The 24,231-nt window shown below is 42.1% G+C and overlaps 2 protein-coding genes across 21 annotated transcripts in view; one reads left to right on the top strand and one right to left on the bottom strand.

The window, feature by feature from the left end:
* Nucleotides 1–608: 608 nt before the first annotated feature.
* LOC109866707 (probable ribonuclease ZC3H12D) lies at nt 609–18,883 on the top strand. Of its 2 annotated transcripts, none has more exons than XM_031800236.1 (6): nt 609–737; nt 13,502–14,050; nt 15,641–15,780; nt 16,332–16,569; nt 16,899–17,005; nt 17,540–18,883. In XM_031800236.1, exons 2-6 carry the CDS (start codon nt 13,728–13,730, stop codon nt 18,565–18,567), a joined length of 1,836 nt encoding a protein of 611 aa, XP_031656096.1. In that variant the 5' UTR covers nt 609–737; nt 13,502–13,727; the 3' UTR covers nt 18,568–18,883. The 2 variants fall into 2 exon arrangements, with proteins under 2 accessions (XP_031656096.1, XP_020311101.1); XM_020455512.2 differs by having other exon boundaries at nt 613–737; nt 16,335–16,569.
* Nucleotides 18,884–19,130: 247 nt separating this feature from the next.
* Nucleotides 19,131–24,231, bottom strand: part of LOC109866705 (TGF-beta-activated kinase 1 and MAP3K7-binding protein 2) — a 70,075-nt gene continuing 64,974 nt past the window's right edge. For 4 of the 19 annotated variants that reach the window (XM_020455498.2, XM_020455499.2, XM_031800228.1 and 1 more), the window contains exons 6-8: nt 22,643–22,738; nt 22,160–22,261; nt 19,131–21,211 (exon numbers count right to left, since the gene is read on the bottom strand). In XM_020455498.2, coding sequence (XP_020311087.1) covers nt 21,099–21,211; nt 22,160–22,261; nt 22,643–22,738 — 311 coding nt within the window. In that variant the 3' untranslated portion in view covers nt 19,131–21,098. Of the gene's footprint in view, nt 21,212–22,159; nt 22,262–22,642; nt 22,739–24,231 lie in introns of those variants that run through there. The other 15 variants (XM_020455505.2, XM_031800233.1, XM_020455504.2 and 12 more) reach the window with 13 other exon arrangements.

Genomic DNA, 24,231 nt, shown 5'->3' with positions numbered 1-24,231 from the left:
CCAGCATAATGTGACTTGCAGGCCTGATGTGGCCTGTAAACCAGGACTTTCCTAACACAATTGAAGAAAGGCCTTACTATACAGTATATGTAATTACTGTCGTAAAGAATGTTATTTTAAATGCTAATAAGGCTGGTGAAACCGTTCATAGACGGTTCTAGGAAGAACCCTCCAAAAGTGAAATGGTTCTCCTTGAACCTTCAGAACCTTCAGATAATTAAATGTTTTTTGGGTAGAACCCTACATAGAGGGTCATAGGTAGAACCCTTTGCAAAGGGTTCTACCTAGCACCAAAAAGGGTTCCCCTATGGGGACAAACATGAAGAACCCTATATGGTTCTATTTAGCACCTTTTTTTCGAAGCATGTTGTGAAGCGGAGTGTAAAAAAAGGCTCAACTTTCCCCACTCTCCCCTATTAAGTCTCAAGGAGACCCACTGTGTTGTAGCCACACCAGGAAGAACAGAGATAGGGGGAAAACCCTCTGGGCTCACATACAACAAGCTTTCTAGCCAAAACTCTGCATGGGGCTACAATGAGGAAGTGAAATGACTGCATTTGTCTTTTGCTTCCTTGCTGGCAATGGTCTGAGTAAAGTCTCAGGAGACTTCCTCATATGAATAAAAACAGTACACACAGGTTCTGTCTCTCAACGTGACCGAGTTGGCTCTCTCATTCACACAGCAACAGGCTCGCTGCCAGACAAGCAGGCTGATGCTTCTTCTAACCACCACAAAAGTAAGTAGAGAGAGAGCAAAATTAGCATCTAATATCCAAATCTTGTTGAGCTGCAAGGGTTTACAGTAGGGAAATGTTTGTAACTTCTTAGAGCCAATGTCATTTTTTTGTTCGTTTTTGTTTCTGTGATAGTTCATTTGGATTTATGTGTCTTCCTGATTACAGTATATGTGTGTGTTTAAAAGAGACTACCCACTGGGCACACAGTCATCAGCCAGTTCTGTTTTCATATCATTTCCAACAGCATTGTAAACATTGAAATTAGGGTAAAACTTCAATTTAAATACATTGACTTAACCTGACTAACAGGTTGTTGCATCAATCTAATTCCAGCATAATCATCAGATCTATGTACTGTGTATGTAGAAATTGCGTTGAAAACTCCATGTAGAAATGATGTTGAATATTAGACATTGGTTATTTGGCCTTGTTTCAATGTTGATAGTAAAATGGTATGTTTGAATCAAAGTCATTGTTTCAACGTCATGCCATCAACCTAAATAAAGAGATAAATTGAAACAAGATGCAAATGCACAGTCCAAAGATTCCTGTCTGAATAGAAAAACCTCTCTGATCTTTATGGTTGAATCTGTGTTTGGAATTCACTGCTCGACTGAGGGACCTCATAGATAATTGTATGTGTGGGGTACAGAGATGAGATAGTCATTCAAAAATCATGTTAAGCACTATTATTGCACACAGAATGAGTCCATGCAATTCATTTTACTGCTGAACTTATATAGGCTTGCCATAACAAAGGGGTTGAATACTTATTGACTCAAGACATTTCAGCTTTTCATTTTTTATTCATTTGTCAAATTTTGAAAAACATAATTCAACTTTGGCCTTATGGGGTATTGTGTGTAAACCAGTGACACAACATTTCAAATTAATCCATTTTTAATTGAGGCTGTAACACCAAAAAAAAAAAATCTGAATACTTTCTGAAGGCACTGTCTCAGGAATAAATCGTATATAATAAAGGTCAATATCTCATTATTTTCAGAAATAAAAATAAATCATCTCAAACTGCAGTGGTCAAATGATTTGCACACAGAAGCAAGCACCAACGCGCTTCACATGTGCATTGAGCGTGGCAAATGCGCTCTACAAATTAAATATTACTTTTATTATCAAGACAGAAAAATATACACGTAAAAGCTTAATTACATAAAGGAATATTTGTGGGAATATAGCCATAATATAAACAACAGAAAGGAGAAGGGAAAATATTTGAAAAGTCTACAGTTTAAAAAATACATTGAGAAGAAGCTGCTCCCTTGTGTGGATGCTACTTCTCAAAAATGTTGATATCACTTATAATATCTGTTGTGCAATTATAATTTTTTGATTGGAGAAAGAAAATGGTGCAATAAACTAGTGAACTATTTACCACAAAATACAGTTGAAGTCGTACGTTTACATACACCATAGCCAAATACATTTAAACTTAAAGTTTTTCACAATTCACATTTAATCCTAGTAAAAATGTCCTGTCTTAGGTCAGTTAGGATCACCAATTTATTTTAAGAATGTGAAATGTCACATTGTACCCTCCTGCTCGCACACAATCTTTCAGTTCTGCCCACACATTTTCTATAGGATTGAGGTCAGCGCTTTGTGATGGCCACTCCAATACCTTGACTTTGTTGTCCTTAAGCCATTTTGCCACAACTTTGGAAGTATGCTTGGGGTCATTGTCCAAATGGGAAGACCCATTTGTAACCAAGCTTTAACTTCCTGACTGATGTCTTGAGATGTTGCTTCAAATTTCCTTTCTCATGAGGCCATCTATTTTGTGAAGAGCACCAGACCCTCCTGCAGCAAAGCACCCCCACAGCATGATGCTGCCAACCCCTTGCTTCACAGTTGGGATGGTGTTCTTCAGCTTGCAAGCCTCCCCCTTTTTCTTCCAAACATCAAATCAAATCAAATTTTATTTGTCACATACACATGGTTAGCAGATGTTAATGCGAGTGTAGCGAAATGCTTGTGCTTCTAGTTCCGACAATGCAGTAATAACGAACAAGTAATCTAACTAACAATTCCAAAAAACTACTGTCTTATACACAGTGTAAGGGGATAAAGAATATGTACATAAGGATATATGAATGAGTGATGGTACAGAGCAGCATAGGCAAGATACAGTAGATGATATCGAGTACAGTATATACATATGAGATGAGTATGTAAACCAAGTGGTATAGTTAAAGTGGCTAGTGATACATGTATTACATAAGGATGCAGTCGATGATATAGAGTACAGTATCTACGTATGCATATGAGATGAATAATGTAGGGTAAGTAACATTATATAAGGTAGCATTGTTTAAAGTGGCTAGTGATATATTTACATCATTTCCCATCAATTCCCATTATTAAAGTGGCTGGAGTAGAGTCAGTGTCATTGACAGTGTGTTGGCAGTAGCCACTCAATATTAGTGGTGGCTGTTTAACAGTCTGATGGACTTGAGATAGAAGCTGTTTTTCAGTCTCTCGGTCCCAGCTTTGATGCACCTGTACTGACCTCGCCTTCTGGATGACAGCGGGGTGAACAGGCAGTGGCTCGGGTGGTTGATGTCCTTGATGATCTTTATGGCCTTCCTGTAGCATCGGGTGGTGTAGGTGTAGGTCATTATGGCCAAACAGTTATATTTTTGTTTCATCAGAACAGAGGACATTTCTCCAAAAAGTACAATCTTTGTCCCCACGTGCAGTTGCAAACCGTAGTCTGGCTTTTTAAATTTTTATTAAAATTATGGCGGTTTTGGAGCAGTGGCTTCTTCCTTGCTGAGCGGCCTTTCACGTTGTCGATATAGGACTCATTTTACTGTGGATATAGATACCTTTTCCTCCAGCATCTTCACAAGGTCCTTTGCTGTTGTCCTGGGATGGATCTGCACTTTTCGCACCAAAGTACGTTCATCTCAAGGAGACAGAACACATCTCCTACCTGAGCAGTATGATGGCTGCATGGTCCCATGGTGTTTATACTTGCGCACTATTGATTGTACAAATGAACGTGGTACCTTCAGGCATTTGGAAATTGCTCCCAAGGATGACTCAGCCTTGTGGAGGTCTACAATTTTTTTCTGAGGTCTTGGCTGATTTATTTTTATTTTCCCGTGATGTCAAGCGAAGAGGCACTGAGTTTGAAGGTAGGCCTTGAAATACATCCACAGGTACACCTCCAATTGACTCAAATGATGTAAATTAGCCTATCAGAAGCTTCTAAAGCTATGACGTCATTTTCTGGAATTTTCCAAGCTGTTTAAAGGCACAGTCAACTTAGTGTATGTAAACTTCTGACCCACTGGAATTGTGATACAGTGAATTATAAGTGAAATAATCTGTCTGTAAACAATTGTTGGAAAAATTACTTGTATCATGCACAAAGTAGATGTCCTAACTGACTTGCCAAAACTATAGTTTGTTAACAAGAAATTTGTGGAGGGGTTGAAAAACGAGTTTTAATGACTCCAACCTTAGTGTATGTAAACGTCCTACCTCAACTGTACTTACAAAATAATACATATAGGAGCAAATCAGCCTGAATATCAGGACACACAACTGAAACGCATTTCAACAACTAATTAATAATCACATTGCATGTGAAACTGTTCTTTAGAAATTGCAACTCCTCTGTCCCCACGGAAAGTGTGTTTATGGATCCATCTACATTCATTCCACCTGGGTGGGCCTATTGACCCAGCTGTGGACACATACTACAGACTGCTGCATAAACACATACACAATATATACTAAAGTACGTGGACACCCCTTTAAATTAGTGGATTAGGCTGTTTCAGCCAAACTGTTGCTGATAGGTGTATAAAATCGGGCACACAGCATTGCAATCTCCATAGACAAACGTTTGCATTAGAAAGGCCATCCTGAACAGCTCAGTGACTTTCAATGTGGCACTGTCATGGGATCAACCTTTCCAACAAGTCAGTTTGTCAAATGTCTGCCCTGCTAGAGCTGCCCTGGTCAACTGTAAGTGCTGTTATTGTGAAGTGTAAACGTCTAGGAGCAACAACAGCTCAGCTGCGAAGTGGTAGGCCACACAAGCTCACAGAACAGGACCGCCAAACGTTGAAGCGAGTAGCACGTATACATCATCTGTCCACGGTTGCAACCCTCACTACCGAGTTCCAAACTGCCTTGAAAGCAACGTCAGCCCAATAACTGTTTGTCAGGAGCTTAATGAAATGGGTTTCCATGGTCGAGCAGTCACACACAATGCCAAGCGTCGGCTGGAGTGGTGTAAAGCTTGCCGCCATTGGACTCTTGAGCAGTGGAAACGTGTTCTCTGGAGTGATGAATCACGCTTCACCATCTGGCAGTCCAACGGACTAATCTGGGTTTGGCGGATACCAGGAGAACGCTACCTGCCCCAATGCATAGTGCCAACTGTAAAATTTGGTGGAGGAGGAATAATGGTCTGGGGCTGTTTTTCATGGTTCAGGCTAGGCCGCCTTAGTTCCAGTGAAAGGAAATCTTAACGCTACAGCATACAATGACATTCTAGATGTGCTTCCAACTTTGTGGAAAGCCTTCCCAGAAGAGTGGAGGCTGTTATAGCAGCAAATGGGGAACCAACTCCATATTAATGCCTATGATTTTGCAATGAGTTGAAGAGCAGGTGTCCACATACTTTTGGTCATGTAGTGTATATCCAAGCTAGAGGCTTCTATCCCTTATTTCAGGAATAACTTCCTCTATAGTCATCTGCGAGGACAAGGGAGGCACTGTTACTGTACAAGACTACACTGCCTATACCATTGAAGTACTCAGGCAACTGAATGACCCGCAAAACACCAGTCTCAACATCAACAGTGAAGGGGCGACACCGGGATGCTGGCCTTCTCGACAGAGTTCCTCTGTCCAGTGTCTGTGTCTTAATCTATTCTTTTTATTGGCCAGTCTGAGGCTTTTCTTTGCAACTCTGCCTAGAAGGCCAGGATCCCGGAGTCGCCTCTTCACTGTTGACATTGAGACTGGTATTTTGCGGGTACTTTTAATGAAGCTGCCAGTTGAGGACTGTTGAGTCATCTGTTTCTCAAACTTGACACTCTAATGTACTTGTCCTCTTGCTCAGTTGTGCACTGGGGCCTCCCACTCCTCTTTCTATTCTAGTTAGATCCAGTTTTGCGCTGTTCTGTGAAGGGAATCGTACATAGTGTTGTTCGAGATCTTCAGTTTCTTGGCAATTTCTCGCATGGAATAGCCTTCATTTCTCAGAACAAGAATAGGCTGTTTCAGAATAAAGTTCTTTGTTTCTGGCCATTTTGAGTCTGTAATCGAACCCACAAATGCTGATGCTCTAGATATTCAACTAGTCTAAAGAAGGCCATTTTTATTGTTTCTTTAATCAGGACAACAGTTTTCAGCTGTGCTAACATAATTGCAAAAGGGTTTTCCAATGTTCAATTAGCCTTTTAAAATGATAAACTTGGATTAGCTAACACAACGTGACATTGGAACACAGGAGTGATGGTTGCTGATAATGGGCCTTTTGTACACCTATGTAGAGATTCCATAAAAAATCAGCCGTTTCCAGCTACAATAGTCATTTACAAGATTAACAATGGACAAATAATGGACAAAAAAAATGCCTTTCTTTCAAAAACAAGGACATTTCTAAGTGACCCCAAACTTTTGAACGGTAGTGGATATCAAGCAAGTATTTTTATGTTCCACAAGTATTATCAGATCAACTGTTTTGTACAGATAATTATCAGACTCAAGTTACAAATGCTGGTGAACACTCAAATAAAAATGTTTCACAAATGTAGTGCACTGGGCCTTAACTAGTCCTGTATTAGCGTACAAACGCTGCACATCCACCCCCAAACTACTTCCTGTGGCTATGTACTTATGATATCACCGTAGCTCCTTGCATTCATTCTATTGATGAAAACCGTTGTTTACCTCTTGTGTCGCACACATTTCATTCAACATTTCATTCTAGCTCACAATCAAGGACAGCTGTGTTTTCCCTTAAACAGTGGTGAAGTGTGGGCCTGTGACTATGTAGCCTTGTGACACTGTCCTACTGGACTCTGTGTAGGTTCCTAGTTAGGTGTAATGGAGTACTATGGAATGTTGGAATCTTGTTATCTTCCTGCAGATGGCAGTATTGAGTCATGACCTGAGGGCCCACTTATTTTCTTTCTCCAATCAAATCTAAACGTAAACTTTTCAAACATATTCCATTCTCCTTGATTTATTTCTGATATTTTAGCTTAATTCAATTAATTTATATTATGGTGTTTCTATACCAAGAACCCCCCTCGTCAATCTACACACAATACCCCATAATGACAAAGCAAAAGCATGTTTTTAGAATTTTTTGCAAAACAGAAATATCACATTTACATAAGTATTCAGACCCTTTACTCACTACACAAGCCACTCCTATGTTGTCTTGGCTATGTGCTTAGGGTCGTTGTCCTGTTGGAAGGTGAACCTTCACCCCAGTCTGAGATCCTGAGTGCTCTGGAGCAGGTTTTCATCAAGGATCTCTCTATACTTTGCTCCACTTAATCTTTCCCTCGATTCTGACTCGTCTCACAGTCCCTGCCGCTCAAAAACATCTACACAGCATGGTGCTGCCATCATCATGCTTCACCGTAGGGATGGTGCCAGGTTTCCTCCAGACGTGACACTTGGCATTCAGGCCAAAGTGTTCAATCTTGGTTTCATCCAACCAGAGACTCTTGTTTCTCATAGTCTGAGAGTCCTTTAGGTGCCTTTAAGCAAAAAAACTGTCTGATTAGGAGGAATAATATCCGACAATACCTTTTAAATTCTTTGCGCTATGCATTTTGCGAGATCACTGAAGTGTAAGCAGCCTCCAATTTTTGGAAACGGACTGGATCTTTATATTTACCACCTGGTTCCTGTTTCAGGAATAATGAAATCAGACCTTCTTGTTGAGTATCTGATAATCTACCATTTTTATAGGAATGTTTAAAACATATTAATAATGGTCCTCTGAGTACATCAACAAAGGTTTGGTATACCTCAACTGGTATGTCATCCAGCCCTGGAGTTTTCCCGGACTTAAAGGCTTTAATAGCATCAAGAAGTTCCTCCTCTGTAATGTGGCTTTCACATGAGTCTACAGCTCTTCATTTTACATTATTAATAGAAAAAAAAATCATAGAATTAACTTTGGTTAGTGGAGATGGAGGAGACTGAAATGAAAACATATGCTTAAAGTACTTTGCTTTCTCTTTCAAAATATTCTATCATGAATCATGGGTGACTCCATCATTAGTTTCAGTAAATCATTTTTGGTAGCATTTCTATGTTGAAGATTAAAAAAAGAGTATGGGGCATTTTTCTCCATATTCCATCCAGTTCACTTTATTTTTTGTAATAAACTCAGCAAAAATAGAAACGTCCTCTCACTGTCAACTGTGTTTATTTTCAGCAAACTTAACGTGTCAATATTTGTATGAACATAAGATTCAACAACTGAGACATAAACTGAACAAGTTCCACAGACATGTGATTAACAGAAATGGAATAATGTGTCCCTGAACAAAGGGGGGGTCAAAATCAAAAGTAACAGTCAGTATCTGGTGTGGCCACCAGCTGCATTAAGTACTGCAGTGCATCTCCTCCTCATGGACTGCACCAGATTTGCCAGTTCTCGCTGTGAGATGTTACCCCACTCTTGCACCAAAGCACATGCAAGTTCCTGGGGATTTCTGGGGGGAATGGCCCTAGCCCTCACCCTCCGATCCAACAGGTCCTAGACGTGCTCAATGAGATTGAGATCCGGGCTCTTCGCTGGCCATGGCGGAACACTGACATTCCTGTCTTACAGGAAATCACGCACAGAACGAGCAGTATGGCTGGTGGCATTGTCATACTGGAGGGTCATGTCAGGATGAGCCTGCAGGAAGGGTACCACATGAGGGATGAGGATGTCTTCCCTGTAACGCACAGTATTGAGATTCCCTGCAATGACAACCAGCTCAGTCCGATGATGCTGTGACACCACGCCCCAGACCAAAATGGACCAACCACCTCCAAATCGATCCCGCTCCACAGTGCAGGCTTCGGTGTAAAGATCATTCCTTCGATGATAAATGTAAATCTGACCATCACCCCTGGTGAAGCAAAACAACGACTCGTCAGTGAAGAGCAATTTTTGCCAGTCCTGTCTGGTCCAGCGACGGTGCCCATAGGCAACGTTGTTGCCGGTAATGTCTGGTGAGGACCTGCCTTACAACAGGCCTACAAGCCCTCAGTCCAGCCTCTCTCAGCCTATTGCAGACAGTCTGAGTACTGATGGAGGGATTGTGCGTTCCTTGTGTAACTTGGGCAGTTGTTGTTGCCATCCTATACCTGAGGACGATCAGCTGTCCGTCCTGTCTCCCTGTAGCACTGTCTTAGGCCTCTTACAGTACGGACATTGCAATTTATTGCCCTGGCCACATCTGCAGTCCTCATTCCTCCTTGCAGCATGCCTAAGGCACGTTCACGCAGATGAGCATGGACCCTGGGCATCTTTCTTTTGTTTTTTTTCAGAGTCAGTAGAAAGGCCTGTTTAGTGTCCTAAGTTTTCACAACTCTGATCTTAATTACCGTCTGTTAGCTGTTAGTGTCTTAATGACTGTTCCACAAGTGCATGTTTATTAATTGTTTATGACTCATTGAACAATCATGGGAAACAGTGTGTAAACCCTTTACAATGAAGATCTGTGAAGTTATTTGGATTTTTACAAATTATCTTTGAAAAACAGGGTCCTAAAAAAGGACATTTATTTTTTTGCCGAGTTCATTTTACATTTGATCTTTCTTGAATAAGTTCCTACATTTCTTTTTGTTTTTCTTCTAACTTATTCTGTGTCTCTATGGTACAGTTGTATTTCTATCAATCTGTACTGTTAGTCCTTCTATTTCTTTTGTTGATATGGACTCTTTTGAACTAAATTGCTTTTGTTTTAGAGATGAGCATAGAATTGCATGGCCTCTAAAGGCACATTTAAAAGTGTCCCATACATTAAGGGGATCTGCTGTACCTATGTTACGTCGGAAATAGTCTGTTATAAATTCTTCTGTCCTAGGTAAAAACCAGTTATCATCCAATAGGCTTTAATTAAACTTCCAATATCTTCGCCCACGTGGATATTCTGTAAGAGTAATATAAACACCTACTCATTCAAGGGTTTTTCTTTGTTTTTACTATTTTCTACATTATAGAATAAAACTATGAAATAACACATATGGAATCATGTAGTAACCAAAAAAGTGTTAAACAAATACAAATATATTTGAGATTCTTCAAATAGCCACCCTTTGCCTTGATGACAGCTTTGCACACTCTTAGCATTCTCTCAACCTGCTTCACCTGGAATGCTTTTCCAACAGTCTTGAAGGAGCTCCAACTTATGCTGAGCACTTGTTGGCTGCTTTCCCTTCTCTCTGCGGTCCGACTCATCCCAAACCATCTCAATTTGGTTGAGGTTGGGGGATTGTGGGGGCCAGGTCATCTGATGCAGCACTCCATCACTCTCCTTCTATGTCAAATAGCCCTTAAACAGCCTGGAGGTGTGTTGGGTCATTGTCCTGTTGATAAACAAATGATAGTCCCACTAAGCCCAAACCAGATGGGATGGTGTATCGCTGCAGAATGCTGTGGTAGCCATGCTGGTTAAGTGTGCCTTGAATTCTAAATAAATCACAGTCTCTGTCACCAGCAAAGCACGCCCACACCCTGACACCTCCTCATCCATGCTTTACGGTGGGAAATACACATGCGGAGATCTTCCGTTCACCCACACTGGGTGTCTCACAAAGACACAGCAGTTGGAACCAAAAATCTCACATTTGGACTCCAGACCAAAGGACAAATCTCCACTGGATCTAATGTCCATTGCTCATGTCTCTTGGCTTAAGCAAGTCTCTTCTTCTTATTGGTGTCTTTAAGTAGTGGTTTCTTTGCAGCAATTCGACCATGTAGGCCTGATTCACAGTCTCCTCTGAACAATTGATGCTGATATGTATCTGTTACTTGAACTCTGAAGCATTTATTTGGGCTGCAATTTCTGAGGCTGGGAACTCTAATGATCCTCTGCACCAGAGGTAACTCTGGGTCTTCCTTTCCTGTGATGGTCCTCATGAGAGCCAGTTTCATCATAGCGCTTGATGGTTTGTGTGACTGCACTTGAAGAAACTTTAAAAGTTCTTGAAATTTTCCGTATTGACTGACCTTCATGCCTTAAAGTAATGATGGACTGTCGTTTCTCTTTGCTTATTTGAGCTGTTCTCGCCATGATCAAATCAAATGTTATTTACTTGTCACATGCGCCGAATACAAACTTACAGTGAAATGCTTACTTACAAGCCCTTAACCAACAATGCAGTTTTAAGAAAAAGAAGTGTTAAGTAAAAAATAGATAAGTAAAACATTAAAAAAAAATAACAATAGCAAGGCTATATACAGGGGGTACAGGTACACAGTCAATGTGCGTGGGGGCACCGGTTAGTCGCAGTAATTGAGGTAATATGTACATGTAGGTAGAGTTAAAGTGACCATGCAATATGGGCTTGGTGTTTTACCAAATAGGGCTATCTTCTGTATACCCCCATACCGTGTCACAACACAACTGATTGGCTCAAACACATTAAGAAGGAAAGAAATTCCACAAATGAACTTTTAAGAAGGCACACCTGTTAATTGAAATGGACCGCAGAGTGAAGGAAAAGCAGCCAAGTGCTCAACATATGTGGGAACTCCTTCAAGAATTCCAGTTGAAGCTGGTTGAGAGAATGCCAAGAGTGTGCAAAGCTGTCATCAAGGCAAAGGGTGGCTATTTGAAGAATCTCACATCTAAAATATATTTTGATTTGTTTAACACTTTTTTGGTTACTACATTATTCCATATGTGTTATTTCATAGTTTTGATGTCTTCACTATTATTTCTACAATGTAGAAGATTGTAAAAATAAAGAAAAATCCTTGATTGAGTAGGTGTTCTAAAACTTTTGACCCCCATATACTACTCACCACTGCGACCTATATGCTCGCGTTGGCTGGCCCTAACTCCATATTCGTCGTCAAACCCACTGGCTCCAGGTCATCTATAAGTCTTTGCTAGGTAAAGCCCCGCCTTATCTCAGCTCACTGGTCACCATAGCAACACCCACCCGTAGCACACGCTCCAGCAGGTATATTTCACTGGCCATCCCCGAAGCCAAACCTCATTTGGCCGCCTTTCCTTCCAGGAACGAATTGCAAAAATATCAGAAGCTGGAGTCTTATATCTATATCTATCTCCCTCGCTAACTTTAAGCATCAGCTGTCTGAGCAGGTTAGCGATCACTGTACCTGTACACATCCCATCTGTAAATAGCACACCCAACTACCTCATCCCGATAGTATTACTTACCCTCTTGCTCTTTTGCACCCCAGTATCTCTACTTGCACATCATCATCTACACATCTATCACTCTAGTATTAATGCAACATTTTTATTATTTTTAAGGCCTATTTATTGCCTACCTCCCTACTCTACATTTTCACACACTGTACATAGATTTTTCATTTTTTCCCCCAATTCTTCTTTTATTTTGTGTTATTGACTGTACGTTTGTTTATGTGTAACTCTGTGCTGTTGTTTATGTCGCACTGCTTTGCTTTATCTTGGACAGGTCGCAGTTGTAAACGAGAGCTTGTTCTCAACTGGCCTACCTGGTTAAATAAAGTTGTAATAACATTTTAAAAATAAGGTCGGCATGTGTCTAGTCTGGTGCAGAATGATTCATCTCTGGTTTGAGATTAAGTGGTGTGAGAGGATGTGGTTACATGTAGATTGTTCAAGCTGTGAAGAGGTATAAGATCATAAACACTGTTCTCACATGCAAATGAACATGGGGGTGTAGGGTACCTTAATGTAAATTGATCTTCAACTTGTTCTGCATGTAGATGACTAACTGGCAATGGTAATCTTCTTTGTTCGAGTTTATACTAAAACGTGGCGATGTTCGTCTTAGCCTGACATTTACTTCCTCTTTATCCAAGTCTCTTTATCCAACCGATGACACCACTGCCTTTCAAAGTCGAATGCAAATCAGGAAGAAAGGGTGCTATGAAGGAACAAATGATGGGGGTGGATGGCATTTCACATAAGGCCTAACAATTGTATGTGTGCATACAAGTGTAACTTCACATTCTAAAATAGAGATAAGGGGTTTCACTGAGGGCTTGTTCACTGTTCACTGTCTACGATCTGTGTAAAATACACGTTATCTTAGTATTGTTGACAACTTCTTGCTATTCTTAGAGTCCGGAACCAGAATAGAAGGTAAAGGGTGGGCTGAACCTGTATGGGATGCATGTCACTTTCACCCTCCCAGTCATTAGCGCAGTCACTTTGTAAAATAATGATTGGGGTTTTCCAGATTATCTTTAGAAGATGTCTGACTGGATTGGTGTTCAAGTTTTTGCAAAACAAATATCATAAAACATTTCTGTTTTGAGACCAACATCCTCAACGATTCCAGTGGTGTATATTTCTTATGACAACGGACACTGGTATCAGACACCAAATGAAAGCATTAAGAGCAGGGCTTTATTTAAGTTGGCCTGAGACTACAGGGGCTTTCTCGACCTGTTATGACGTGCGTGCGTGATCATGAGGCTGTGGGTGCGCAAGCAGCCAATTCTATCGCTGCCAGTCTAACCACATTCAAAGTGTCTAAAAGTCCCTGTGACTCCACCATGATACTTCCTGTGTTTACAGAACCAGAGAATGCCTCACCTCAACCCTCGCCTCTTCTGCACCTGTCAAATCTTCCAAAACTGACACTGTTGCTGTGGAAACCATGATGAAATGATAGAAAAGGGAGGCGAGGAGGATTCCCCGACAGACAGAGCCCTGCCAGGAGCCTGGAAGGAGGACACCTAGACTACTTAGAGACACTGACAGAACTGAGGGAGGAAGCCTAACCGAGCTGAGGACCAGCAGCATGGACCAGCAGCATGGAAAAGTGGAGCGCTTCCTCAAGCTGGGCTACTCCCACAGTGACATTGTGCGCGTGTTGGAGAGCCTGCGCCATGACGCCCAGACAAACGACATACTGGAGGAGCTGATCAAGACCTGCCAGACCCCCACTACCACCACCCCATCCATACCAGTCAGCCGCTCAGCCTACTCCAGCCCACAGCTGATCCCCCGAGGCTGCAGCTCTCCCCAGCCCAGCCAGCCCCTGCGGCCCAGCTCAGCTACAGACAGGGATCCCACTGGGGGATTCAGACCAGTGGTCATTGATGGGAGCAATGTGGCCATGAGGTGAGTTTACTGATCCTCCATTTAGGACTATAGGGATTGTAGCATTAGAGGGATAAAGACAGAGTACTGGATGAAATGCTGGCACAAATGATGGTAATGTAAGTACTAATGAGAAAAAAAACACAACAGCACATAGGGATTTATCTGGTCACGAACAGTACCTGTATTGTCACGGTACATTGCCCCCATAGAGAGCATGTGAAGTAGTACATCAATGTTCCTTTCATTTTTACTCTATGCGGCTACCTGACTTGTCCTATTCTGGGCAGATGTTACCCACTGAGGTATAAATAACGGTGTTACCATTGCGTGCCAGTAACTGAATGCTATATCCACTCCAGTTTCACTTCACAGACCAACTCATCTCACGCTTCCTCATTAATAGAGAGGGAAGTGAGAGTGGGCGATGCTTTGAGGTGAATTTCAGAAGAATCTGCGGTGGCTGGCAGGTGACCACAGGTGTATGAGAGGATGACCTTTGCCTTCAACATAAATAACTCGTATTCAGATGCAATGGCAATTGGCTATCGATCAATAGCATCAGATATGCTATAACAATAGTGAGAGAAAAAAATAGTTAAAAATACTCTGCGATAATCAACAGGTGATGGGAGGGAGGGGATGAAACTATAGCAGAAACTGAGAGGAACAAAACAACAATGTTCACTTCTCATAAATCGGAGATTTTCTTTCTGACACAGATCACTCGTCTTGAATTAGATCTGCTTTTTGTGGGGGACTGTCGCTGAACTTTTGAAGGTTTCTACTTCTAAGGCACAGTCACTCCTCTCATACTCACCCCTTTGGCAGATATCTCAGTGACTGTGCAGTTTTCTTACAAAGCCACCTTTGATTACTCAAGTCCTGAGTTTGCTTGTCCCGAAAGGACTCTGTCTGACTGGAGAAAAAAAAAATCTACCCAAAAGACTGTCTCAACTTTCTAAGCAAAGGACATCTTTCTACTCATCATTGTGTATTTTCTATAACATCATTGTTGTTCTAGTGTTGTTGTTGGGTTCGGTTGCCCCAGTGGTTTAAAAATAGGCAATGAGGTCTTATGTTTGGTGCAAAGCTGCCTACCACTTCCTGATGGTTGATTGCTCTATTTACTGATGCCTGTAGGCAAATCCTCATCCTCATCCTCTCTCAGTGAGCTGCTGTCAGTCAGGCCCTTTGAGGCCTCCGCGCAACCAGTCTTAGACCTGTCTAAAGTTCCGCTGGAGACATCACGCCACTACCATACAGGATGCTGCAGCTCACATCTGTCATGCGAGGTTAAATAAGTGTAACATTATACCTTATCCAAGCTTTTCCAAGAACAGAAGAGTAGTGTTGTTGAAGATGCACACAGAGATTCTGAGACTTCCTGTTATTCCAGTTTATAGTCATTTGGGGAGAAAGTTTTCCCTTAAGGCTGGTTTCTGGGATTGAAGGACACACAAGTGTCTTTGCTGTGGTTCTGCAAAAGAGTTCACATGAATTGGAGTAGTTGGGTCACACGGCTGACAGGATTTCCGAGAAGGGAAAAGAGACGTGACAGCTGTTTAGAAGTGAAAAAAGGAAGCTAATTTTCATACTCTGTCTTTGTAGCCATGGCAACAAGCAAGTGTTTTCATGCCGGGGGCTGCTGCTGGCAGTCAGGTGGTTTCTGGAGAGGGGTCTTCGTGACATCACTGTGTTCGTGCCCCTGTGGAGGAAGGAGCAGCCCAGTCCCGAGGCCCCCATGACAGGTAGGACACACACCTGTTATACTGTCTGACCAGGGCTAGATGGCACTGTGGTGCTAACAGTCAACAACACACAGAGATCTACAATCCCTTACAAAACAGATTAGTTTTGAAACTGCAGTACGAGTGCTGTGGTATTTTGCAGAATAACTGCAGTTGAACTGCAGTTATACTGCACTGTAGCTGTAGTTACACTGCAAAATGACTGCAGTATGGACAAAGTATTGCAGCATATTGCTGTTATACTGCACTCTGACTGCAATCTTTTTTTTCGTAAGGGACATTAATGGTCCAGGTTTCAATCTTCTTTATGGTCTTTTATAACTGAGAATTGTTGTTCACACCAATGTCTTTAGACCAAATGGCACCATTTTCCCTATGTAGTGCACTACCTGTGACCAGGGCCCATAGGGCTTTGGTCAAAAGGCTCAGGTCAAAAGTAGTGCACTATATAGGGAAAAATGTGCCATTTGGGACAAAAACCATGTCTTGTTAATGGCTGACATATGACCCATCAACTCTGTGAAACCCTAACCTCTTGTCACGTGGCCCAGCAGATCAGCACATCCTCCATGAGCTGGAGAAGAGGACGATCCTGGTGTACACCCCGTCACGCTGCGTCAACGGGAAGAGAGTGGTGTGTTACGACGACCGCTACATCGTCAAGCTGGCCTACGAGTCCGACGGCATCGTTGTGTCCAATGACAACTACAGAGACCTGCAGATAGAGAGGCCAGAGTGGAAGACGTTTATAGAGGAAAGGCTGTTGATGTACAGCTTCGCCAATGACAAGTAAGTCTCAACACTGAATCGCTCAGCAAAGGTCAAATCAAATCTAATTTGTCACAGGCGCCGAATAGAACAGGCGTAGACCTTGCTGTGAAATGCTTACTTACAAGCCCTTAACATCTATGAGGGTACCTGATGCAGGGCCTATAAGGAGGATATAAACCATTTTAAATTGGGGTTGGGGACAGGGGATACAGTACGAGAGAGATGGTTCCACCACCTACAGAATCACTCCAGCTTGTAAACATATGATAGATCTGTAACAAAGGCATGGCTTCCAAGAGTTTTGAGCATCATGCTTACTTTCATCTTTCTATGACTTTATATTCAAGGTTCATGCCTCCAGATGATCCTCTGGGAAGGAATGGCCCAACGATTGACAACTTTCTGATGAAAAAGCAGTGGACCCCAGAAAACAAGCAGCAGCATTGCCCGTATGGTTGGTAGATATTTTTTTTACAATACACACTTTTATGTTCAGTTTCCTTTCTCATTTATCTGGGGGGTTTCGACTGTAACTCCAATATGAGCCAGCTGAGCAGGATTTGATTTCCAGTTTGTGATTAGCAGTTGGGTCTTGTGATTTTATTTGGTTGCCTGTTGGCCATAAGAGAGCAGCTCCCCTCCAAGGCACAGTACCACTCACAAACAAAAGGCCTTTTTATCGACACCCAGGATAGTAGAGCTTCAGATTAAACGGCAGGCCTGGGATTATTATTATTATTACTCCTGTCAGGGGAGTATAAAGCTCCCTCATAGCACTCCACCGTGTACCTAGGGGATCAAAAACAGGCTGGTGACCAGACTTTATTTTTGTTTGCCTTGCCAAGTGTGTTTACAGTACTGAAGAAGGGGGGACAGTGCACTCAGACGGACAAACATCCTTGTTGACAGTCTCTTTAAAGAGATACATGGTACATCTGCAAGCCCTGTTTTGAAAGCCCATAAATATTCCTTATTTGTTTCTTTCCAGGAAAGAAGTGTACTTACGGAGTGAAGTGCAAGTTCTACCACCCAGAGCGCTCCAACCAATCACAGCTGTCTGTGGCAGATGAGCTGAGAGCCAAGAGCAAACCTACTGCTCAAACAGACAGGGAGCGGTCATTTCTCCCCTCAGGCCCCAGCCCTGCTCTGATCCAGGAAGTCAGCCAGGAGGCCCACCCTTACACATCCCCTTATGAGCTGGATCTAACTACTACTCATCTATACAGATATCTATCCACACCGCCTCCCCTTATAAAAGAAGAGCATTCCCATTCCCACAGGGCTTCGCCTAGCGATCAGTTCACCAGCCAGAGAAAAACAGGCAGCCCAACTCTACACCACAGGTCCAGCCTCCGCCTCTGCCCCAGCCCAGACACTGACGAGGCCTTCAGCTCCCTGGAAGCCTCCCTATCCAGACTCTATGTCCAGGACCAGACCAACAACACCAAGGGGCCAGTGGTGTCCTACACCTACAGCAGTGGGGTGGCCAACTGCAGCCAGCACAGTGGGGACTTCTACCCTTCCAGCACTTCCAGCAGCCACGCCAGCAACCAACAGAGGCTCAGCCTGGGTAGACTCTCCTCAGCCTGGGATTCCCCGCAAAAACTGCCACAGTGTGGCTGTGACGACTCACAAAGCTTTGAGTGCAGCCTGTGCATGTACAGACACCAACATCTCCAGTCAAAGCTAGGAGGGTGCTCCTATGCTGTACACAGTAACCATATCCATTTCACAGAGCAGCAGTACTTCCAGAGTCCTCCCCTACAAAGGCAGAGTCACAGCCTCCCAGAACACAGCCCGGGACAGGGCCTCTCTGGCGAGAGAGTGGGGATGACCAGGTCAAATGGAGGTAAAGCTCCAGAGAGTGAGCAGAGGAGGAGTGTGAAGAACCAGCTCAGCACCCTCTTCCCCCACAGCATGGTAGACTATGTGATGAGTGTGTACCCACACACCCTCAATATGTCAGAGCTGGTGCCTCTGATTCAGAGGTTCCGAATCAGCCACATTCCTTTCTAACATGCAAGACCTGTGATCATTTCTCTGTAAGCATTAAACACACTAGTCTTCAGCAGACTAGAGGAAAGCCTGAAATGTAGCAATCTGAGCTGAATGTGTTATGTCAAGTGCAATGCACTACTGTCTCCTGAATGATGCTAGTTCATTTTGAATCTAGTATTGACTTAAATATATTCAAAGCAGCATGTGTTGTTTTATCATGTAGCCTCAAACTGAGGGAAGCTATAAGACAAAATGGATGTTGACCTGTATGGTATGCAGAATAATGCTGTCCTTGTCATTTTTCTTATCCATATTAAACATAAGTCATTGGCAATTGTCTGATTATCCATCTCATTTACACACTGCCAAGCTCCCTGCACTTTACCGTACCAACTATTTTAGGTCTCTACTGCCATCTATTGGAGTGAGGAGAAATGATCCAAAGACAATTGTCATCACGTCACCACAAGCCAACAACCAATGGAATGGAATCAACATGTAGAATATCCAATAAGAAATCCAGAATAGATTTTTTTCATTTTCTTTTTTACAAATAACTTCCCAGCTAAAATCAAAAACACTTTAGATATCCAAATTATTTTATTTTGTTTTATTAATAAAACAAGTATGAACTGACTCTTCACAACGAGCTTTGCAGATAAAGCTGAAAACTGGGTTTCTTTGGGGTTTTTAGAGAAAGAAAAAAAAACATGACATAAGTGCTTAAGAGAGACAAAGAATTTAGCTTCTACCTAATTGTTTTAAACAATATACTATGCTTTGGTAAAAATAAAAAAAATAAAAATCTTGATTTGTGACTGCATACATAATCAATACAAATGCCAATCTAAGGCATTAATGTAAGGCAACATGTAAAAAAAACTTCACAAAGAATAATAAACTATTCCACAATTAAGGTAAAATCATTACAATGGTAAACTTTTAAACCATCCGCATCAAACAAAAGCTTCACAGGACAAATGGAACCAAATAAAAACAAGATACAAAGAGGACAGTCACCATTTTGTCTCACTTTACTAGAAATGTAAAGATGGCACTGTCCCTTGTCGTCTTTTTTTTTTTGGAGGATATATTCTAAACTTCTGGCCAGGAGGAGATATGGTAAAGCACATACCTATATAAATATCTGCTGATTTTGAAACAGGAATACTTTTAAAACATATTCATTCTGATCTTTGGAACACTCTAGAAAACCCAATTTATACTGCATAGCAAAATAGTCTGATTTCTGAAAGCCCTCGGGAAACAGTTTCCTTCCACCAAGCTGTACATAGACAACACCTTTAATACAATTACCAAAGTCTTTTCTTCCATCCGATTTGAAAGCGTCTATTTTGATGCAAGTTTTAGGATGAACTGAAAAATTCATGGGTCTCGTGACGCTGAGGTGTAAAAGTCCCCAAATATTAAACCTACATTCCAGTTGTCAGATAAGATGTCATTCTGCTTCGGAGCTTTTTTTTCTCACCAGTCCAAGAGCTCTGGCATCCTAGAAAACTCGTCCATCTTTCGATTTTGCCGCATCTACAGATCGTACACAGGGAAATCTGCATTTACACAAGCGATGAACAACAGACGGAGTGAACGAAGCTTCAGGACTGCAGAGTTTTCATACAACTGCTCCCCCTTTTTCCCCCCCTTTTTTTTAACGCGATACTTAAAATTCTCACAGAAATCAAGTAAAGAGCTTAAAAGGGACACTGTGCTTATTGGTTTGAAAGAAAATGGAAACAAAACAAAGTTATTAAAGTCTATAAAGCTATGCTTACAGGAAATACAAGTGTTTCATAGTGTGAGGAAGAAGGCATTTAAGGCACATTCAAAAATTATGTACAGTAAAAAGCTCAGGGGTATTTCCTCCCCCTATGTACTGTACACATAAAGCATGCAATTTATTTTCCGTTCTTTTTACTGTAGATTGAAGAGATTGATAAGGGACACTACAGGGGAGAACGAGAGGCAGGTTTTGGTGGCAGTAATAACACTGAGTTTCCCCCAGCCATCCTATAGAAACAGAAACCAAACAAATAGTCCACAAGTAGTCTGTTAGTTTTCCCTTCAGGTGTGAGGTGACAGCTGACCAAAGTTCCCATTCCTGATTAGGCCATCACAAATCAGCAAAGGCACCCATGTTGGTTTTCGTGCGTGTGTGTGTGCACACTGCAGGACACCGATAATACTGTATAAGGAAGCAGCGAGGCATCCCCAGGGGTAAAGTCGCCCGTTGAGCGTTGAGCAGGGAAGGGGGATGACCCCACGCATGCAGAGACTCCAAGGTGAGGTATCATCCAACTCTGCTGGCTAAGTAAAGTAACACAACCTGTAAACACTATCCAGTCAAGCCTTCAGCATTCTACAAACCTCGGAGGAGGGGGGGGAAAAGAAACAGGCCCAAAATGGAAAAAAACTACAAACCCTGTCCATTCATTTTCTTACCACTAGCAAAAGAAAAACCTTTCAAATCTAGTTTCTTTGACTCTCATAGAAAAGTGGAGCAGGGTGTTGGATATTGTCGGCGTCTTTGTGGCTCAGAAGTGCCGTGGGAACTCGCACTGTTCACAGCGGTTGAGGGCGGGGTGGTTGAGGAAGGTGCAGGCAGTGCAGCTCCACTGCGTACCCTCGTCTTCCTCCTGGTCTGACTCTGGATAGAGGGGAGGGAAAGAGAGAGAGAGAGGGAGAGAAAGAGGCTTTAGTCACCCAACAGACTACAGAGAAACACACAGACATACAGGCAGCTGCAGGCAATGAACATCAATCAATGTGTTCTCAGAATGTCAAGGGTGAATCAATGTGTCAATCAATGTGCTAGTTTGTTTTTCAGCAATAAAAAATGAATTTTGTCACTGCACCACTGATGGTTTGAGTTGGCAGTTGTTGGTAGTTGCTGAATCACTGTGGTTCTTTTACCCTCCAGGATGTGTATTGCACAAGAAAATGATTAAAGGGGCAAGGCGCAGTTGAAACAATAAAAGCATCCCTCTGCTTTTCAGTAAAAAGCAGAGGGATGGGCCTGGAGAAATACAACCACTCTCAAATTCATAGACAGAGCTATGGATGCAAGTACTGACCATTGATGATATTAAAATGATAGATTTAACCATGTTGAGACTACAGTGTTTGTTTACATGCACTGTGTTTACATTGGAGTAAAACAAGCTTATTCTTTGAGTTTTGATGGGGTACAACAGTTGAACTAAGCTCCTGAGGCATTTATAAGTTATATTCTTCAATAATCAATGGGTATATATCATTAGTTTATAAGTCCAAAAATGGGATGTAGCAACTGCATATTGCCCTTTTAATGCTAAGAAAGTATCAGAGTGCCAAGAGAATCCTGTCAAATGTTCAAATAACAGGAAAACCTTTCATCAACAAATGTGCTGAAGGGATGACTCAAGTTATTTTCTAGTGGTCAATGGTGCTTTCTAAGTATGAAATGGCAAAACGTTATGTAAAGGTCATCTGTTGAAAGATTGTTATGGTGTGCAGGTTGGATGGACAGGACTGACCCAGTATGACAGAGGAAAGGGGAGAGGTTGGACTACTGGGACAGACAGAGGGACAGACGGACAGAGCTACAGGTACCAACCCAGGGGGAGAGCAGCGGGAGGAGGAGGGGCAGAAGAGCGCTCCATGGTTAGCGTGGAGGTGACATTAAATATTCTTCCGTCTGTCCCCTGACCCTCTGGCTCTGACAGGTCCCAAGCACAGGATGGAGGGAAGGAATGAAGCAAGAGACGGAGGCGAGGAATGGCATGAAAACAAAGATGACATATGCAGAGGTGAAAACAACACTGCAAGTATGAATGAAAACACCAATGATGCCAGGTTTTACAGATACTTGAATGAAAACACTTAGGATGAAAGGTAACATACGTGATGAGAATGATCTAAACAACGCAGACTTCACCCAGATAAACAGAAATAACCCCTGATAGAAACCATCACAAGTACAGATCTCAAGCCCCATTATCAATAGATATTCATCGATGAAACACCAAGAGAGGGGAAAGTGGAAGCGGAAGAGGGTCAGGTTGTCCAGAGGCGACCATGCAACCTTTCCTAAACTTACCAACACGTAAAGTACCTTTGGGTTTGGGTGGGACGGGACCTAGGAATCCAATGTTGTCATAGAAGTTATGAATTGCACTGGGATTAAAGTGGGGTCCTGCGACAAACAGGACAGAGACATCATAAGCAAAACTGAAAGCATCAGTACGCATAGCATATGAACATACAGTTGAAGTTGGAAGTTTACATACACCTTAGCCAAATACATCACAATTCCTGACATTTAATCCTGGTAAAAATTCTCTGTTTTAGGTCAGTTAGGATCGTCACTTCATTTTAAGAATGTCAGAATAATAGTAGAGAGAATGATTTATTTCAGCTTTTATTTCTTTTATCACAGAAGTTTACATACACTCAATTAGTATTTGGTAGCATTGCCTTTAAATTGTTGAACCTGGGTCAAATGTTTCAGGTAGCCTTCCACAAGCTTAAGTTGGGTGAATTTTGTCCCATTCCTCCTGACAGAGCTGGTGTAACTGAGTCAGGTTTGTAGGCCTCCTTATTCGCATGCGCTTTTTCAGTTCTGCCCACACATTTTCTATGGGATTGAGGTCAGCGCTTTGTGATGGCCACTCCAATACCTTGACTTTGTTGTCCTTAAGCCATTTTGCCACAACTTTGGAAGTATGCTTGGGGTCATTGTCCATTTGGAAGGCCCATTTGCGAATAAGCTTTAACTGATGTCTTGAGATGTTGTTTCAATATATCCACATCATTTTCCTTTATCGTGATGCTATCTATTTTGTGAAGTGCACCAGACCCTCCTGCAGCAAAGCACCCCCACAACATGATGCTGCCACCCCTGTGCTTCACGGTTGGGATGGTGTTCTTCAGTTTGCAAGCCTCACCCTTTTTCCTCCAAACATAACGATGGTCATTATGGCCAAACAGTTATATTTTTGTTTCATCAGACCAGAGGACATTTCTCCAAAAAGTATGATCTTTGTCCCCATGTGCAATTGCAAACCGTAGTCTGGCTTTTTAATGGCAGTTTTGGAGCAGTGGCTTCTTCCTTGCTGAGCGGCCTTTCAGGTTATGTCGATATAGGACTCGATTAACTCTGGAAATAAGTACTTTTGTACCAGTTTCCTCCAGCATCTTCACAAGGTCCTTTGCTGTTGTTCTGGGATTGATTTGCATTTTTCGCACCAAAGTACATTCAGCTCTAGTAGACAGAACAAGTCTCCTTCCTGAGTGGTATGACGGCTGCGTTGTCCCATGGTGTTAATACTTGCGTACTATTGTTTGTACAGATGAACGTGGTACCTTCAGGCGTTTGGAAATTGCTCCCAAGGATGAACCAGACTTGTGGTGGTCTACAATAGTTTTTCTGAGGTCTTGGCTGATTTCTTTTGATTTGCTCATGATGTCAAGCAAAGAGGCACTGTGTTTGAAGGTAGGCCTTGAAATACATCCACAGGTACACCTCCAATTGACTCAAATTACGTCAATTAGCCTATCAGACGCTTCTAAAGCCATGACGTCCTTTCTGGAATATTCCAAGCTGTTCAAAGGCACAGTCAACTTAGTGTATGTAAACTTCTGACCCACTGGAATTGTGATACAGTGAATTATAAGTGAAATAATCTG

This window comes from Oncorhynchus kisutch, linkage group LG21 (assembly GCF_002021735.2).
Source record: "Oncorhynchus kisutch isolate 150728-3 linkage group LG21, Okis_V2, whole genome shotgun sequence".
Lineage (NCBI taxonomy): Eukaryota > Metazoa > Chordata > Actinopteri > Salmoniformes > Salmonidae > Oncorhynchus > Oncorhynchus kisutch.
Note: the sequence above shows the minus strand (reverse complement) of the source record. Positions and strands in the feature narration are given on the sequence as shown.

Excerpts from the sequence above, each read along its gene's own strand:
- LOC109866707 (XM_031800236.1), top strand. The coding sequence starts at position 13,728 with ATGGACCAGCAGCATGGAAAAGTGGAGCGCTTCCTCAAGCTGGGCTAC. Across the intron at positions 15,781-16,331 it reads TCCCGAGGCCCCCATGACAG|CAGATCAGCACATCCTCCAT; the intron begins GTAGGACACACA and ends CACGTGGCCCAG. Across the intron at positions 17,006-17,539 it reads GCAGCAGCATTGCCCGTATG|GAAAGAAGTGTACTTACGGA; the intron begins GTTGGTAGATAT and ends GTTTCTTTCCAG.